Raw genomic sequence first — 20,995 nt, forward strand, 5'->3', positions numbered from 1 at the left:
GCCATCTTAAACCAGCTATTCCCCAAACATATAAGCAAGCTCAGCCCAGAGTAAGAGAATTACCAACCTTACCAACTTTCTCATTAGCAATAATAAACACTTATTGTTTTATGCAACTGAGTTTAGGGATGGTTTGTTACACAGCAAAAGCCAACTGATAGACACATACAAGTGACCAACACAGCTCATTTTAGTTATCAAGCTCAGCTATATACCATTTGGAAACATTTTCAATCTGTAAATGTAAAATACATCAAAAAGTAGTTCAAGGAACTTTTTATTTTTTATTTTTTTAACACCCTTATTCGAGTATAATAGCTTTAAAACAGTGTGTTAGTTTCTGCTGTATAACAAAGTGAATCAGCTATACATATACATATATCCCCATATCCCCTCCCTTTTGCGTCTCCCTCCCACCCTCCCTATCCCACCCCTCTCGGTGGACACAAAGCACTGAGCTGATCTCCCTGTGCTATGCGGCTGCTTCCCACTAGCTATCTATTTTACATTTGGTAGTGTACATATGTACATGCCACTCTCTCACTTCGTCCCAGTTTACCCTTCCCCCTCCCTGTGTCCTCAAGTCCATTCTCTACGTCTACGTCTTTATTCCTGTCCTGCCCCTAGGCTCTTCAGAACCGTTTTTTTTTTTTTTTTTACATTCCATATGTATGTGTTAGCATACGGTATTTGTTTTTCTCTTTCTGACTTACTTCACTCTGTATGACAGTCTCTAGGTCCATCCACCTCACTACAAATAACTCAATTTCGTATCTTTATATGACTGAGTAATATTCCACTGTATATATGTGCCACATCTTCTTTATCCATTCATCTGTCGATGGACATTTAGGTTGCTTCCATGTCCTGGTTATTGTAAATAGAGCTGCAATGAACATTGTGGTACATGACTCTTTTTGAATTATGGTTTTCTCAGGGTATATGCCCAGTAGTGGGATTGCTGGGTCATATGGTAGTTTTATTTTTAGTTTTTTAAGGAACCTCCATACTGTTCTCCATAGTGGCTGCATCAATTTACATTCCCACCAACAGTGCAAGAGGGTTCCCTTTTCTCCACACCCTCTCCAGCATTTATTGTCTGTAGATTTTTTGATGACGGCCATTCTGACCGGTGTGAGGTGATACCTCATTGTAGTTTTGATTTGCATTTCTCTAATGATTAGTGATGTTGAGCATCCTTTCATGTGTTTAGGAACTTTTTAAAAATAATTCTAAAATTGTAAAAGTTTTGGCATATGCTTTTACTGAAAAGTATTTTGTAAATAGAATAGAAAAAACAATTAGAACTTTAAAAATCAGAAAAGCTAATCTTCTCAGACAATGTCTCAAATTATGCCTCAAACCTTTTTGAAAGGAGATAGGATATACATATGCAAATTAAAAAATAAAAATTTCTCACTAAGAAACATTTATCTCAGAAAGATAAATATCACTCTTCATAAGAATGACCATGTTGAATAAGCATACTGTGACCCTTAAAAAAAAGCATTACACTAAAATATTACAATATTGCTTTCTTTGCAAATGACTCCTCTTCTTTAATCACTTAAGATATAAAGTAAATGATCCTTAAATAAACACCTTCAGAACACAATTGTCTGGTATTTGGAAGAGGTTTACTTTTCAAGGAATTATCCAAAGCCTAAACATGAATAATGTATTTTGATATTTAATCACATACATCAAAGGCAACGTTTAAGTGTTCCCTATAATATGTACTTTTAAGTCGTATTTTTAAAAAAGTACTTCTTAAAATCACTTTGTTTAAAAAATCACGTGATTAATAATAAGGTATTATATCTAAAAAGTAAACACAAAGACATTTATTAGCAAAGAAATAGGGAAATTTAAAAATAACCTTGAAACACTGTTGCGTATGCAATTTATCAAGAAATGTTGTAAAAGAACAAAACAAATGTTGGCTCATTCTGGAGCTTCTTTGTCATCATTAATGTATTCAGGTTTTCACAGCCGAACTGCTATACTTTGAAAAGACTTTCATGAAAGGAAACTCATATTCAATGTTTAAACAAAGCTGTCAGGTTACCAAGATTAAAATGTGTTTGAGTGTCCAGAAAATCTTTACTTAAAAAAATAAAAACAAAAACTATGTTGGCAAACAAAATAAAATAAGCTTTTGTTTAACCATGCGTATTTATTTTGGGGAAAAACTAGAGAAAGAACAATTTTAACATAAAAGTGAGACTATTTTTGAGCGGCTATTTTGTTTCATTACTTGTTCTATTTCTCAAATTGATACAAATGATCTCCTTCTGTTTCTATCTGCTTGCCTTGTCAGTACAACTAACTGTCAGGGTTGGGGAGATCTCTTCTATCTAAACAGAAGATGTGCAGTTTGTAACCTGCTTAATTCGCCTTATGTCCTATGTCCTCAGTATGGTGTTCATTAAAATCTCAGCTGTTTTGTTCATAGCAGTGGCAGCCTAAACACAGGCTTATTTTTCTCTGTTAAAAGGCCAGATTGTACATAAATATACCCCTAATCTCTCTCTCTCTCTCTCTCTGTGTGTGTGTGTGTGTGTGTGTGTGTGTGTGTGCGCGTGTTAATGGCAAGAAATTAAACCAAGTATGTAAATGCTTCTTGGTGTTTTCATCACTCAAGTCAGGCATGTGAACTCACTTAGTCCCTTGCCTAGATGTTCATAAAAATAGCACCTCTCAGTCTTTGGAGAGAGGTTTAATGTAACAGCCATCTCTAAAATCAGATAACCTATATTAAGAACCACAAGTTGGTATAGATGAATTCTATAAATTGCCATTAACAACCATCCTTAAGAGTCCCCATCCCTCCCCCTCCTAGAAGTTCCTGGTAGGCCCTAGGTTTCCAATCCTATTTGCTTCCATGTATTTGATTATATAAAAGGTTTAAATGAAACCTACTTACACTGCCTTAGCAATAAGATGAAATGGCTCGAATCAATTACTTTTTTTTTTTTTTTCGGCTTGGACAGAAAACTCAAAACTTTACATTTAACTGGCCAATCCAGTTACTGAACAGAATTTCTGTTCAGTTCTGACCTGTTCATCAGTAGACTTCAACACTAAGTTTTTTAAGTGCAATATAAAAACATCTCATTGATGTGTATAAAATAATTTCAAAACTCCTGTATGAATTGTATACATCCATGTATGAACTGTATAGTTAACAGTGTTCACATGTATCAAATTAATCCCATACTGAAACCATTAAAAGTAGAAGGTATAAAAATGTGTCAAATGTTTAATTACTACATTTTTGTGTGAAGTTTGATTAACAAGACAAAAGATTTATTTTTAACTTGTTACTAAGTTACTTGCAGTTAATTAAATGTACATAAAGGACTATTAAAATATTACGCCTGACAGCTGCAAAAAATAATTTAACCTCAGAACGACTGAAAACTACATACTGTCTACAGCTCGTTTTGACTGATACAACATACATTTTTAAAATAACATTACATTAACTATTAAACAGAGCTGCCTGAATATGACGACTTTAAGAAAACAACCATAATTGTATCTTCAAAAGCTTTCCTCAAGAACTATCAGACAGCTGATTGCAGAAAATGGCCTTATTAGGCAAAGATCTTGGAGATAACTGGCCAAGCATCAAAAGAACCACACCGAAGAGTCTCCTCTTCGTTCCTAATGTTAACTTGTGAATCATTTGTCGTGTATGGACTTACAAAGCTGCTTTTAGATAGAAAAGGAGCACTGACTTTTACCCTTGTGTTGAAGCTTTACTATCATTAATCCACCCAGGTTTAAGGAAAAAAGAGATTCCCATACTAGAGTACTGAGGATGAAGCATCATAACTGAAGACCAGCTGAGCATGAGGAAATTACAGGATAGAAAGCGAGTCCAGCAATAAAAAGCTGGGTAAGGTTACGACAACTACCTTGAAAGGAAGCAAGGCTACAACGATCTCATGTTTCATCCTTAAGGACACGAACAGAAGGACTTTTCAACACAATATGGCATGTAATACTATTTCCCAGTATGAAACCTGTCATACTCCTGATGTCATAATCAGGACAAACTTAATCATAAGGCCCTATCAAAAGATAACATAACTTAGGTTTTACTATGTTGTGAGTAGAACTAAAACTTCAGGAACAAATTTATCAGAAACTCAATAGCTCAGAGAAAGTCTCGCTCCTGGTTTGGATAACCCTTGTGCTACTCTAAGCACCCTGGGGGTTCTTTTGTAACTAGGATAACCAGTAACACTGGATATATAACCTACTATAGGCTAAATTAACCTTCCCCAGAGTGAATTGAGGGGATCCAAGATAGGGTCTCTGTACTCACAGGAACAGAAGAGGGAGAGGAATGAGGCACCCACATTAACCCAACTGAATCTCCTTAACAAAATCAAAGAGAATAATACAGTCAGTTCTTCACATTTGAAAAGTGACTGTGGACAGCAACACGAAATTACTTAAAAGAAATATGAACAACATAAAAAACTGGAAGTTATATTAAAGTATATAAATCAACCCTGAGAAATTTTAAAGTATGATACTATTATCCCTACCACCTTTTAATAATGAAGGAAAATAAAGTAAATCACTATATAGGATTTATTAATACTAAGTGCTTCTGGTGTTGAAGAAACAGGCTTACCTTCTTAAAAGGTATTGTGAGGTGTGTGATTCTTCTGTGCACATCTGAAAACATTATTGCCAGTTTTTCTGCTGTCTCTCCACACTCAATTATTTTAAAAGACAAGATTTTTGAAATTATCGTTATGAAAATCTCTTCATAGTACATCAGTAGGAGTTACTCTGAAAAATGGCAGAGCAGGGAAATCCAGAGCTCCATCCCTCCACAAAAGCAACTAGTAAGCTGGCAAAAACTGTTAAGAATCAGCTTTCGCAGAACTCTGAAATCTAGTTCAAAACTGATGACAAACGGGAAAGATGAATGAATAAAGAAGCTGCTGCATGGTGGGAGCCTGCAGCAGGTTGCTAAGCCAGAGTGAGCTACGGACTTTGTTCAGGATGAAACGTAGTTGAATGTTTCAACCTGTCTGGGTGCTCCCTGCAGAACCAGTGCAAACACCTGCCTTTGTTTGGCCAATTCTAGTGATCCCAGGGCTGGGGCAGCTTCCCTGGTGGCATCTGCTAAAAGCAGTGAAAGTCAAAACTATTGGCTACAGCAGGCTAGTGCTAGAAATAACAGTCAGGACAAATAATAGACAAACCAAGTAGCCTGGGAAGGAAAAGGCTGGGAAAGGAGGTATGTGGTGGAGTGAGGGCTTTTAAAAGTTACCTGTATACAAGGGAATCGAGAGTATGAGTGAGACACACGCTCAGAAAGGGCCTGAAAAGACCCTAAACGTTCACTCCTGACTGAACTTCATGGTTCACACAAGCAGGACGTAAAGGCGAAGGCAAGGCTGTAAGTAGCCTGGTCAAGCAATGAGGGTGCGCCTGCCTTAACACAGACCCAACACACAAAGTCTACGACAGCGCTGTTTCCTTCTTCTTTTCCTGGCTCCTGGTATTTAAGGAAACTCTGTCAAAACGGTAGCTGACCACTGAGGTAACAGACCAGACAGAGCAGAGACTTCAATGGTTATACACAACAAAGACTTTATATATATTTATTTATACACACACACACACACACAGACTTTATAATAATGGTTTATAAAAGACACTAAAACAGTAACAATCCACAACTACCAGAAACAACAAACCCCAAGGAGGAGGGGAAGAATCTAATTTCCAAAGTTGGCACACTATAATATTCAAAATAATCCAGTTTTCAACAAAAAATTAAGAGAAACAAGAAACAAATGCAAAGAAACAAGAAAGTATGGTCCATTCACAGAAAAAAAAATTAACAGGAAACGTCCCTGAGGAAGCCCAGGCATTGCACTTACTAGACAAAGACTTTAAACCAATGGTCACAAATATGTTCAAACAGATAAAGGAAACCATGAACAAAGAAATAAAGGACACCAGGGGAACAATGTCTAAACAAACAATATCAATAAAAAGATAGATATTACAAACAGAAACAAAATAGCAATTCTGTAGCTGAAAATTACAACAAATAAAATTAAAATCCACTGTAGGCATTCAGCAGCAGATTTGAGCACGCAGAAGAATCAGCACAGTCGAATATGTCCACTGAGATTATTTAGTCTGAGGGGAAGAAAAAAGAACAAGGAGAAGAACAGAGCAGAGATAAATAAAACAGAGAATAGAAAAACAATACAGAATCAATGAAACAGAAAGTAGGTTCTTTGAAAAGAACAAAATTGACAAACCTTTAGCTAGACTGACATAGGGGAAAAAAATACTTTACCAAAATCAGAAATGAAAGTGGGGACTTTACTACAGATCTTACAGAAACAAATAGGATTATACAAAATACTACAAACAACAGTTCACTGACAAATTTGATAATCTAAATGAAATGGACAGATTCCTAGAAACACACAAATTGCCAAAACTGCATCAAGAAGAAAAAGAAAATCTGAACAGACCTGTAAGAAGTAAAGAGATTGGGTCAATAATCAAAAAACTCCCAACAAAAAGTCTAGGACCAGATGGCTTCACTAGTAATTCTACCAAATATTAATAATAATACCAATCCTTCTCAAACTCTTCTAAAAACTAGGAGGGAGTACTTACCTACAAAGCCAGCATTACCCTGATACCAAGCCAGATAAGGATATTACAGGAAAACTATAGACCAATATCCCATATCAGTATAGTCACAAAAATAAATTCTCAACAAAATAATAGCAGACTGAACCCAGCTGCACTTTAAGAGAACTAAACATCACAACCAAGTGGGGTTTATCCCAGGAATGCAAAGATGGTTCAGTATATGAATATCAATCAATGTAACACACCATGTTCATAAAATGAAGGAAAAAACAACATGATCATCTCAATGCAGAAAAAGCATTTGACAGAATCCAACATCCTTTCTTGATAAAAACACCGAACAAACTAGGAATGGAAGGGAACTTTCTCAACATAAAAAAGGGCATTTATGAAAAACTCATATCTAACATCAGTCAATGGTGAAAGACTGAAAGCTTTCTTCCCAAAATCACAAACCAGACACCACTTCTATTCAGCACTGCACTAGAAGTTCTAGCCAGTGTAATTAGATAAGAAAAGCAAAAGTTATTCAAATTAAAAAGGGAAGAGTAAAAAGATCACTATTAGAAGCTGACATGATCTTACATAGAAAAAATAGTAAAGAATCCACACACACAAAAGCACTAGCTAATAAATGAATTCAGCAAAGTTGCAGGATACAAGATCATCATATGAAAATCAGTGTATTTCTTTACACTAAGCATAGTTGCAATCCAGCTAAATTCAGTAAGTATATTAAGGAGTCAGAATAAAAGAGTCTCTTTGACAGGAGCCTCGAAATTCATGTGAAGAAACACTTTTGGTTTAGCAGTCCCAATGCTATGAAACCCAGTTTTTAGGATATTCTATTTGAAGAAAATTTTGGAAAAAATAACATCCTATCACTCTCTGTCTCACTTCCATTATATACATTTATTTTAATAGCATAGTAATAGTTATTCTAAAACAAGGGTCAACAAATTACAGCCCATAGGCCAAACTGATCAACCTCCTGTTAGGTAATGTTTTATTGAAACACATTCCCAGGCATTTGTTTACATACTGTTTCTGACTGCTCTCAGGCTGAAATGGCATGGCCTGCAAACCTAAAGTATTTACTATCCGGCCCTTTAAGAAAAAAATTGACAACCTCAGTTCTGAAAAATAATCTAGTATAAAGATTGACCTCAGATTCACATCTGACAGGTATATCAAGATTCCTCTTTTACCTTGTCAATTACAAGTAACCACCCTATTCAAAATCAAAGAAAAACTCTAAAAGTATGGCTGAGTTAATGTTCAAATGATTATGAGAGTATTTCCAAACCAGAGCCAAGGACTGGTCATACAAAAAAGGGCTTTGCTCATTAATTAAAGAGAGAATGCTTTTAAAAAAATGTTACATGACTGATTATCTATCCAAGCCTAGTTTTAACTGTTCTCTGATTATCTGATGTAGTTCTAAGCTCAAAGGTTTTTGCTTCCCCTGCAGTACCTTGTGTGGAACAAAGCTGTGCTTAATGCAGGTTACTTTGATTTCATAAAGTATATAAAAATCAGAAGAGTTAAGTAACTTTCACTGGGAAGGAAAAAATGACATTTTTACTTTTCCTTTTTTATATTATTTTCATGAAGAGTCCAACTCTTTGCCCATTGCCTGTTGACACTGGCCCAAATGCTATGACACTGCAAAACTAAGATCATATAAACTGGTTTTTTTGGACACTTGATTTTGCCCATGTTAGAGGAATACAACTGAATAACACACTCACTTAAAATTCTATTACAAATAAGCATACTTTCTCTACTGCCCCTGTGATAATGCCATGATCCCATTTGTATAGACTCTTACTCACTGAAAGTACAATAAATATTTGTTGATTATAAATGAATGAATGAACGGATGAATAAATAAATAAATAAATAAAGTTATATGAAGGATTAGATCAGTAGTAGGTAATGCTGATGGGAAAGACTATCCACCCAAAGATTAGATTACAAGAGGATTTGGCCTGTTTCAGGAGTGAGACAGAGAACTATTATAAACTAAAAAGGTTTGAGAGATGTTGTAAGCAAGGAGTGTAGCACACTTTTAAAAAAATAATGTGTCCTTTCAAGAACCCCTAGTCTTGCGTATTCTGTATATTTCAAATAAATTAAGCATGTGTTTTATATTAAACTGGCATGATGAATGAAGGGGAAATGTATGGTGCCACTTGAAAAAAAGTAAAAATCAGTGAATGAGGAACCCTAGTATCTTTTATTTTTAATTAATAAATCTTATTTTTTAGAGTTGTTTTGGGTTTAAAAAAAACAACTGAGCAGAAAGTACGGAGTTCCTACATATTCCCGTCCCTCACATCCATAGCTTCCCCTAGTATGCACATCTTGCATTAATGTGGTACATTTGTTACACTGATTCATCAATGGTGATACAATATTAACTAAAGTTTATAATTTACATTAGGATTTATTCTTTGTGTTGTACATTGTAGGGCTTTTGACAAATATCTAATGTCATATCTAATGACATGTATTCATGTATCTTGTTTGGTAAAATTTCTGCTCAGATATTTTGCCCACTTTTTAACTGATTGGGTTGTTTTCTTATTCCTGGGTTATGAAAGTTCTCTGTATATCTTAAGATACCAGTCTTTTATCAGATAATTTTTATAAAGATTTTTCTCCCAGTCTCTGGCTTGTCTTTCATTCCCTTATAGTTTTAATTCTAATGAAATCCAACTTATCAATTCTTTCTTTCACTGATCATGCTTTTTGGTTTTGAAACTAAAATGTTATCATCAAACCCAAGGTCATGAAGATTTTCTCCTATGTCATCTTCTGGAAATTTTACAGTTTTGCATTTTACATTTAGGTTGATGATCCATTTTGAGTTAACTGTTTGTGAAAGGCATAAAATCAATGTCTAGATTTCTTCCCCCCACCCCCATGGAGATATCTAACTGGTCCAGCTCCACTTGTTGAAAAGACTATCCCTTTTTCCACTGAATTGCCTTTGCTCCTTTGTCAGTATCACTTAAAACTGTATTTGCATAGGTCTATTTCTGGGCTCTCTATTCTGAAGTCAGATATTGTCAGTCTTCTAATTTTGTTCTCCTTCAATGTTATATTGTCTATTCTGGGTGGGTGTTGGACTTTAATAGAGAAATCCTGTGTAGTCACACTGGAAAGAGATTGAACAAGCAGAGAACCAGGTTGTGAAGGCTTTTTAGAACTTTCTTTAAAACTTCACTTAATCCAAAAAACAAACAAACAAAAACAAAAAACAACAACAAGAGAAAAACACAGGCTGCTCACAAGGCACTTCTGAATTGCTTATAACCCTGACATGCAGTGAATTAATCTTCAGACCTAACATAAAATAAACACTTTAAGGGCATATTATGTTGTTTCAAGAAGTTTTGGGGGAATTCATTGATGGCCCAGTGGTTAGGACTTGGCATTTTCACTGCCATGGTCCAGGTTCAATCCCTGGTCAGGGAACTAAGATCCTCATGGCATGGCAAAAAAAAAAAAACAAAAACAAAAACATCGGGGCAATTTCTTACTTACAAGATAGAGAACTAAGAATGAATATGTGGCAAGATTTGGAAGAGAGCAATTAACTTCTTGTATTTGGCCTTCTTTGAGAAAGCAAATCAATGTCTTATTTTAAAATCTATTACATTTTAAAGAACAAGTATTTAAATAATCAGATTCTGGTTACTCTTCTAATATTCTATAACACAGGCTAAGGAATCAATAGACAAATATATTTAAAAGTCAAGATAGAATTTAGAGATGAGGTATAATAAGAATCAGATGAGGGCCAAATGAGAACTGCTTACTGTAGTATATGTAGCAGCTAACTAAAAGCTGTAGTTTACCCATGCAAAACTCAAAATGCTATTTAAAGAATCACCTAAGCTAATTTTCTACTATTGCTAAGTAGACTGTTCTTCTAGTAAATGACTCTATTCTGACTCATCTGACCTATGAACACCCTGATAGACTGAATTCAGAATTTAGGGCACAAAAGGAGAGCCAATGACGGATTGCTGCATAAACATTCACAAGCACTGAAAAACTAAATATACTCCTATGAACCTCTTTCCTAGAAATGTGAGATATAGTTAATTTTTCAAAGTCTGGATTCGCTAAGCTTCTTGCATTTGACATTTAAATATTTACTACCTAATTACTCTTCTGCCCGTTTTTTTTTTTTTACTCCCAACTTTAGGAATTTTTGTCATTAACCAAAGAAGGAAAGGAAAGAAGATAAAAACAGTAGAAACTTAAATCAATCAAATTAGGCAAAAAGATTGTCAAACTAATTTTTAAAATTACAGTACTGAATTATCTGGATTGCATTTATCTCCCTTCCACATAAAATCACTACTTGATTACATGACAGTAAATCTTGCTCTTGTGTTTATGGAGAAATGCAGATCTTATTAGGACTTGGTTGCCCATCCATCTCCTTCTGCTTACTCTGCATATCTAGAAACAGAAACATAACCATTTATTCCTCCCCGGATCTTCTGATCTCAATGTACAGCGTAGGCCGGGTAGAAGAAGAGCTTTTTTTCATTGGCTATAAAAGTGAACTCTTGGGTAAGAAATGGGCAGAAATAGAGACACAGATGTAGAGAACAAACATATGGACACCAAGGGGGGAAAGTGGCAGGGGGCGGGTAGTTGTGTAGTGAATTGGGAGACTGGGATTGACATGTACACACTAATATGTATAAGATGGATAACTAATAAGAACCTGCTGTATAAAATAAATAAATAAATAAAATTCAAAAATTACAAAAAAAAAAGAAAACAAAAGCCGAATTGAGAATTAAAACATTTTGCTTCCTACCTTTCCTATATGCCACACCATTCTGTTCCTCTCTATTAGCGTGACTAATTATTTTAACAATTAACTTATAATACTGATGATAATAACAGTAATTTAACTATTAATCATTTTAACTATTTGATGATATTCAAAAAGTGGAATATTATTGCAGTATTAAGCAAAGACCAGATAAAACTGAACACAAAATTTTCGAGGATCTATGTTCTCTTATTTTTAAATGGTAATTAAAAGTTTCTGATACTATTTACACAATGATAAATAGGACATATATGTATTGCTAAGTGCCAAAAAGGTATCTGTTTTATTTACACTCTTGCACACTTTGCTTTCTGGCTTTGTACTTTCCCTTCCATCACTTTATATCTAGTAGCAATTCTGCAAAATCACTCAGTCCATTAAAAGTTTCTTTCTTTCTGCTATAAGGAGCCAAGAATGCATTATTACATTTTTCCATGTGAGGTATGCTATTAAATAATAGCTTGTACACTAATTAAAGCAAATGTAATTGTGAGAACACATTGACATTGTTAAAGTAAATTACTCAATTTGTTAACAGTTTCATTTCAAGTGACCTTAATTGTATTAATTGTGATACTAGCTAATTAAATTGAACAGCATTAAATACATTGTTCTATATGTCCTAAAGGAGCAAATTTTCCATCACATCAGCAAAAGAAAAATAATGATTATATGGACCCCCCCCCCAACCCCAAAGTCTCCTAAACACATGTACACACAATGGGTCAAGCAGAAAAGGTCTCACCAGACTGCATTTATCATTACTATTTTAACATTGCTAGCATGGAATAAAACAGACCACATAGAAGTAACTGATCTTTAGATAAATGGTTAATTTTAGGACATTCTTTTATGTCATTATTCTGCCTACCTGTCTGTCCATCTGTCTCCCTCTTTCTGTCACCACCTTTGCGTGCCTGGCTCATCTGTCATTCACATGTAACTGACATATCACCTTCTCAGAGAGATCTTCTCTGACAATCTAAAGTACGCACATAGACGCTCATGGTTAACACTACCCTATCTTGATTCTTACCTAGCCTTTATCATTCTCTGGTATGTTTTTTCTCATTTTTGTACTTTTCCTTTTTTTTTTTTTTTTTTTTTTTTGCTGTCTCTCTCATGCTAAAATGTGAATTTCATTGAAAGAGAGCACCTGGACTATTTGTTTAATAGCCTATCCCCAGATACTAGATGATCAATGAATATTTTTGAATGAATGAATAAACGTCAGGTCTGTGACCCACAGCCCCTACTGTGTGTGATAAAATATACGTGCCTTTATGGTCTCTATTCATTAATTAAGTATGACTGAAATCTCTTAACCATCATGCCAACATGTCTGATTGAAAATCTGTTAAGTTCAACAAAACAGATCTATTCACAAGTCTAATTAAAGATTCAAATTGATAGCATTGTTCTAAGCTTGGTCAAAATCAGTCATATTCTATTCTGCTGTCTTTTCTGGCCCTACTGATGCACTAGCAGAAAACAACTAATATAAATCTCTGATAAGAAATCCACTGTAGGTCACTGCACCTAAATGGGGCTTTTGGTTTATGTTCTAAGGTTTTAAGATAATACTGTCACTCTACATCACCTCTATAGCTCTAGTTATGCCTAGACCCAACCAACCAAACCACCATCACACAGCCTCTCATTTTTGGTGATCCAAGAATATTATAAGGCTGACTAAGCATGGTGGGAAAAATATCTCAAGGTACGGATATTCCTTTGCAGATAACTTTGCCCAAGGGGGTAGTGGTGACAGCTCTTGCAGGGCTACTGTTTCTGTCTGCCACCAGAGCAAGCAGTGAGGTCTCCTTTGCCCCTAAAGACATGGGAAATGAAAAAAATCCCGGTAAAACTAAAATAACTCTTCACACAACCCCCACTCTAAAGGAACTGAAAAGGGGCCTCTCCATTAAGTAAATACTAGGAATTGCCACACCAACAGAAAACTTCAAATAAAACTAAAAACTGGATTCAATTAATGAGAAATATACAACACAATAAAAAAAGATCAGAATTCAGACCAGAAGACTTTTTTTCTTTTTTTATTTCAAGAGTACATTTTACCAACAGTGAGTTTCATTGTTACCATTAAAATGTCTAACTTGCTAAATCTCAATCCACTGTGAGAGCATGAATACATAAAATCCATATATAGTGTTCTAAATCTAATATTAAAGAGTGACTTGAAACTTCCTCGCCATTTAAATGTTTATGACTGATATTTAACCACTACCTTTTCATGTTAATTCCATCTACTCAAGTCAGCTAGTGAGTGGTATCTTGAAAATGCCTTACCACTAAAATTACAGATCATCAATACTCTTCCCATCACCAAATCATAGATTTTCTCCTTTTATAGTCTTTAACCTATGCAATTCTGAAGCACTGACCACCCTGGACCTACTGGAAGCTCTCACATCTATAGCTTCTTTAATTTTGGTCCTCCTTTATCTTTCCCCAACTTTGACTGTTTTAAAATACTGCTCTCTCTATCCAATTTCTAATCACGGAGAATTCTGACCAATCAATCCTCAGTTCTTTTCTCTTTCTTTGAATTTCTAACCTGTCTCATACTGTGAACTGGTATCTCTGGAGGATGACTTTCAGATCTCTAACTCATGGCCTTTCAAACTGAAGTCTCTCATTTCCCACTTTCTTTCGGACAGTGTAATTTAGAGGAACAGGGCATGGCATGTTCTCTGCTCTTTGATATAACTTCTACCTACTGTCACACCACGTAACAAAATCCGTCTTTAAGGAGACATTTTAAAAAACAACCATTTTTTAAAAATCCTTGTTACTGTCATTTAAGAACTTCCAAGTCGCTCTACCATTTATTTAACAATCTTTATCTTCAACAAAGCCACCATTTTCCTTAATGACTTAATAGCCTTACTTACAGTTTTTCATCTATCTAAACTGCCGTTTTCCTCCATATGTAGAGAGAAGTTTTCATTAAGATGGTACTTTTTGCAAAACGACACAGACAGTAAAAAGATCAGTGGTTGCCAGGGGCTGAGGGGCACGGGATGGGGAAGATGAACAGGCAGAGCACAGAGAATTTTGTGAAAATACTCTGTATGACACTATAATGACAGGTACACGTCATTATACATTCGTCCAAACTCATAGAACGTCCACCACCAAGAGTGAATCCTAATGTAAACTACAGAGTTTGGGTGATTATCATGTGTCAATGTAGGCTCATCAGTTGTCACAAATGTACCACTCTGGTTGGAGATATAGATAATGGGGAGGCTGTGCATATATGGGAACCAGAGGGTATATGGGAAATCTGTACCTTCCTCTTAATTTTGCTGTGAACCTAAAACTGCTCTAAAAAAATTAAGTGTTTAAAATTAAAAAAAAAAAAAAGATTTCAAACCAAAACCTATCCAAATCGACGTAGATCCAATTTATTACACAGAGCTAACGAAGGTACTGAGCTGGTTTATTGGCTACCACTAGACAATGTTCCAACGAATTAACATAGTTATCAAAGACTTATATACTGTTCCCATGTTCCCTTTATGACTCCCATCACCATGCTACTCTATGCTTCATGTCTCCTAACTCAATCCCTTCCAAAACCTTCTACTCTGCCCTCTTATAAGCCCCTTCCATAACAGCAAACTTCTTTATATTCTCAAACTATCAATGAATTCTTCTGCCATCAACTTCCTTGCCTACTGTCTACCTATTATACTCCCCTGACAAAACCACTGCCTCCTTTTTTTTTTTATTACTATCTTTTTTTGGCTGTGTTGGGTCTTCGATGCTGTGCAGGCTTTCTCTAGTTGCGGCGAGCGGAGGCTACTCTTCATTGCGGTGCGTGGGCTTCTCATTGCTGTGGATTCTCTTGCTGCGGAGCACGGGCTCTAGGTGTGCGAGCTTCAGTAGTTGCAGCACGCAGGCTCAGTAGTTGCGGCACGTGGGCTCTAGGGTACGCAGGTTTCAGTAGTTGCATCATGCAGGCTCAGTAATTGCAGCACATGGGCTCTAGGGCGTGCAGGCTTCGCAGCATGCAGGCTCAGTAGTTGTGGGACGTGGGCTCTAGGGCACACGGGGTTTAGTAGCTGCAGCATGCAGGCTCAGTAGTTGTGGCACTCAGGCTTAGTTGCTCCACGGCATGTGGGATCTTCCCAGACCAGGGATCGAACCCGTGTCCCCTGCATTATTGGCAGGCGGATTCTTAACCACCATGCCACCAGGGAAGTCCAACCACTGCCTGCTTTTGATTGTGGCTAAATCCTAGGTGCTGAATTCTGCTAGACATAATCACACACGTTTATAAGCTAGTATCACCTATAAATTATGATGTCTAATATCACCTTGGCCCCCAAGATTATATATTCTTTTTCAACTCAATCTAACCTTTGTTGCTCTCCACAAATCTTCAAATGCTTCATTCTGTCACTCCCTATCAGCAAATTACCTCACTCTAACATATCAAGAAAGAGAAATATCAATGACATTTCACTGAACCCTCTGCCATCAAACAAATGAACTTACTGCACCTGAACATCTGTTCTCCATCCTTCCTCTCCTTCTCTCTCTATGAATCCCTCCATCTTGGCTCTAGACTGCATCTGAAACCAAGCAGAGCCCTGCCACTGCCCTGTCCCAAGTACAAAGGCCCCTCCACACCCCCTAGCTCTTGTTTACAGAAGAGTTGAAGTCTCCCAAGCTTCCCTGAGTCACAGAATAGCAGGCTCAAGCAGTTAATGATTAGGACAATAGAAGCACAGAATCTTTCAGTGTCTGATGCACATTCCTGAGTTGTTTTACAGATACTGTAACTGCCACCAGAGGGAAAACGCTAACTGCATGATGACCAGACTGTAGCCATGACATAAGCTGTTCCACCTTGAGCAGTACTGAATCTATGGCTAGCACAATTCCAAGAACTGGCCTTAAAGACAGTGGGATTAACACTATTGCTCATAATAATCTGTAACTTTGTGGGCATCAAAATAATTGTGGCTTTTTCTGCCCATATATGTAAGCAGGCAACTAAAATTATCAGCAAAGAGATGTTACAGACCCATGTCGACATCTTCCATTCTAAGAATATGGCACCCTGTGTCAGCATGAAGAAGTTACAGAAGATGGACCTTCGCCCATAGTCCCACAGAAATGGAATGATGTCTGACAGTGGTGATTTGTAAGCAGATTTTTGCAGGCAGTTTGTTGCAAGAAGTAGCTCTCTGCAGGAGGCCACTTTTGTCCTGTCAGTTTAGCAAGGCTATATTTTAACTAACCTCCGGCCCAAGCACACCTTTCAAATCTTTTTGATCACACAGTACTTTGCCTAACCTGCTGATTCTTTCCATAGATCAAAGAAGTAGAATTGAAGAATAAGTAATTAACAGATGACCGGATCTCTTCCCCAGCTCCCCCTTCAGTAATCTCGCAAACAAACTGTGAGAACAAAATAGCATCTAAAGAAAGACCACACTGCTCAATGCTCTGTGGTGACCTGAATGAGAAGGAAATCCAAAAAAAGAGGGGATATATGTATGCGTATAGCTGACTCATTTTGCTGTACAGTATAAACTAACACAATATTGTAAAGCAACCATACCAATAAAAATTTTTAAAAAAATAATTTTTAAAAAAAGAAAGATCATTTTCTGGATCTTTCCAAAAAATGGAAAGGAGTCGACAAGCCTGCACACAATGGGAGATGGCAACAAATCTGACCCCCTATCTCAATGAGTAACTGAGATTATTTCCCTCTTTCCTTTTAAAAACTTTCATGGCCGAGCAGAATCTTCAGAGTTGGTTGTGGGACAGGAGTCCGCGTTCTCCCCAGATTGCCGGCTCTCTGATTAATGTGACCTTTCCGTTCTTAATCAGCACTTGTCACACAAGTGTTGACTTTTCGAGCAGTGAGCAGCCAAACCTGAGTTCAGTAACACTTCTACTACCTGGAAAAACCGTACTAAAGATCATAATGGGACAGTGTCATTTATCACATCAACTTCAGTAAACTAATTGAATTACCACCAATTTATTCATCAGTAAAGCCAAGCACCCCCTTCTAGTCATAAAACTCTATGATATAGTAACAGAAAGAAAGGAAGATTGGGACAAAAAAGTACAAGAGACAAAAATGGAGTAGGCAGGATATTCTGAATGTCTTGGGTTTTTCTTAAGTAGGTTACTGAATATTTTATACATGAGCTAGAAAGAAAGCTTTGAAACAGTTATTATATAAAAAGGTATTACATTAAGTAATTATCTGAATACTATAAAAGCTGTAAGTAAGAAGGCATATAAAATTGAAGCTAAAAACTCTGGCTACATGTAACAAAATGCTATTCTCAAAAGAGACCTAATAGAGGAAAATGTTCTTTCATCATGAGCAAGATTCCAAGCTCTTGTAAGACTGGAAAACAATTAGTAATTCTGAGAATATTATTTTATTAATAGGTTAAGTTTCCCTAGATCTTGATATTGTTGTTTCCAGTTTAAAATAAAATAATTACTTTTTCATTTAATCCTTGAAAGTTCCATGCTAAGAATGAATAATCATGAGTAGCTGAACAAACAGCTTTGCTTTTTTTTAACGGCTTCAATTGAATTACAGGTAACTTGTCAATTATTAATTAATACCCTCTGATCAAAGATCTTGGAATTTAAGGTGGTAATTTTTGTATATGACCACATGCAACAGAGTACAGAGAAAACAGCATACTTTCTATGCTGTTTTCTATTTGAAAAAGAAATGAAAGCAGTTAAAAGTTAATTCACATGGAAAATGAGCCCTAAGATTTTGCATGTATATATCCAGTTCTTTTTTCTGCCCTTACCCACTTTCCTCAAACATCCATGAAAGTAAACCAATGATATGTAATTTTCTCTCTATCATACCTATTATGTGGCTATTTTTGCTACTCCTTTCCAGAATACTCAGAATCATTGAACTCAGTAATGTACTGTTTTTCTATAAATGTTAAAAATTCAGATTTGAGAAATTAAAGATTTATTTGTTTACTTACGGAATATAGAACAGGAAATTTTAAAAAATCAAACAAAAAAACATGACTTCTACACAGGGGAAACCACTGATTAAGTCCAATGTCTGACTACTTACAAAATGAGTCATTCAGTTGTGTAAAAGGCTTCAAATACGTGGAGAACCCCAAGAAAGACATATAGTAAAATAAACCAATATACTAAAAAGGTGATGATTTTTCAAGTAAATATGACAACCCCATTAAAATGCAACACACGGTTTTGTGCAAAAAGAAAACCTAAGATGAAATATATGCTTTATATAAAATCTTTACATATACAATGCACAAAACCCACTACGGTTAGTAACCTTTATGGCTTTGAAGAACTAGATATTTACATATCTTTCTTCTGCATGTGGGTGCGTGTATGTGTGTTTTGTATATATTTTTAACAGTTGACAGCTGTTTTAGAGCATACAGAGATGCCAAGCTGAATGAGGGTCTTGATTACTTCAAGATTAGCTATCTAAAGTTTCTATTCATTTTAAGTGTTGTTAGTTGGAAGAGTCATTAGTCACTTCCTTGTCTCATAGAACATCAGCATACATTTACATTGTTAATGAACATTTGGGGTAAATGAATTAATGGCACTTTTAAACATCAATTCAGTCCTAATAACTTTGTATGTCATAGAAATGTTGGCTAGGATATAAACGAAAAGCCTTTTCAGTAAAGGTAACTCCTCATTCCTGCAAACAATAAAGGATAAAATTAATTTAAAATGTTTTTTAACCGGTTTAAAAAAATAGAACAATATTTAATGAACTAGTCCAGAGAAAAATAGGCACTTAAGGAAAAAACAAAACAAAACAAAAAAAACCCTATGTTCTAAAATAAGCATAAAAACCAGAACATTTTGGTGAAAATATTTCATATACTGATAACACAAAAATATATTCACTTTTAAAATATCCACTTATCAAAGCGCTTGCAGAATAATTTGACTTATTTCATTATGAATACTTCTTACAGGTATGACATTTAAGAAAAAACATCACGAGGGAGGATTGTATCATTCTTACCACTGAAATTCTTTAAATGCTGAAACTGAAATTGGACACAAATAATTTTTTCATATTATCAAAACCTTAAACAGCAGTTTAAATAAAAGCAAATATAAAAATAAAATCACAAAAATAAGTTGTATGCTATCTTCATTAAAAACAACAAGGGCATTTGTATGATGTGGAAGGTATTAAAGATGCACAAAAAACATAAACACACTCCATAAACTCAATAGCTTGTATATGAAAGAAATAACTACTTAAGGTATCAATTTTTCTTTTAATTCCCAAAACAAGAGTTAATGGCAGACCTTTATTTACATCAATACAGAAAAAAAAAATCATATTTGAAGTATATAAAATATATGCGAATGACTTTGACTAATTATAATTTCTTAAAATAGATCTTATAATCCTGATATATGTATTGAGTGAAAAATTACAAATAGTTACTTGAGTCAATGAATCAACTTTAGCAAATATTTAGTGAATTAGCTGAAATAAGGAAAGGCGTCAAGAATGCTCACAAACTCATTGTTTCCTTCTAAGATGCTATGTTATTACTAATACTGAGAAAATAATACAAAGCTCTGATACATATACATTTAATACATTTTTATAGGGCAGACCCCGAATACAGTTGATCTTTTAACAATTTCACTACACAGAGCTTTAAAAGTAAAACACAAATCCCAATTATTAAAAAAAAAAAGAAAATAATCAGGCAAGTGCTTTATCCTGTAATAATCTCAACTTGCTGAAGGAAAAAAAAAAAATCCCTGCAAAAATCAACACCAAGAGCTTAGACTTCTTTAAAAGATGTTTGAGAAAGGCCATTTTGCATTTCAACATTCTTATGCTAAAGCAATAAACTGTTTAAGTTTATGATTTTTTTAAAAAAGAATGACAGTGCATTAAACAGTTGGCTATGGCTAATGCGTCTGTCTATAATTAAAAGTTGACGTTTTGTGGAAGCCATCAGTGTCAGAGCGCTCCATATCTATCCAGGGAAATGTTCTTAAAGCTCTCCCGCTCAGCCTCTCTAGAGAATGACACACAAGGCAGGCAGAGCTAGCGGGAGACCCTCTGCCAGGTTTCCCAGTAACCTCAAAGTTATCTGCATACAAAACTCACCTCCAGGCTTGTGTGAGTAACTCAACAAGGGGTCAATGCCCACTTCTTGTTCTTCTGGCTGCAGAGGATGTCTAGTTTCAGATAAGGAATGATACATTGTGAGAACTGGACAATGTCACCAAGAGTGACCACCTGGGAGATGAAAAATATGGAGAAAAATGATAAATTTTTTTTCTGCTATGACTGAGAATAAATGCAAAATGGAAAATGATTAAATGAGCATTACAAACATTAACAAGTTTTCCACAGGCTCCAGGGACTGTTACTACACATTGCTAGGCATATATATAAAGAAGCGAAAAAGT

At 35.4% G+C, this 20,995-nt stretch overlaps 1 protein-coding gene across 7 annotated transcripts in view; it reads right to left on the bottom strand.

Annotated features, from left to right (window-relative positions):
- Positions 1-20,995, bottom strand: part of TBC1D5 (TBC1 domain family member 5) — a 537,570-nt gene that overhangs the window by 312,569 nt on the left and 204,006 nt on the right. For 6 of the 7 annotated variants that reach the window (XM_059920388.1, XM_059920390.1, XM_059920392.1 and 3 more), the window contains one exon: positions 20,691-20,822. In XM_059920388.1, coding sequence (XP_059776371.1) covers positions 20,691-20,787 — 97 coding nt within the window. In that variant the 5' untranslated portion in view covers positions 20,788-20,822. Of the gene's footprint in view, positions 1-20,690; positions 20,823-20,995 lie in introns of those variants that run through there. The other variant, XM_059920393.1, reaches the window with a different exon arrangement.

The sequence above is a fragment of the Balaenoptera ricei genome, chromosome 4 (assembly GCF_028023285.1).
Source record: "Balaenoptera ricei isolate mBalRic1 chromosome 4, mBalRic1.hap2, whole genome shotgun sequence".
Lineage (NCBI taxonomy): Eukaryota > Metazoa > Chordata > Mammalia > Artiodactyla > Balaenopteridae > Balaenoptera > Balaenoptera ricei.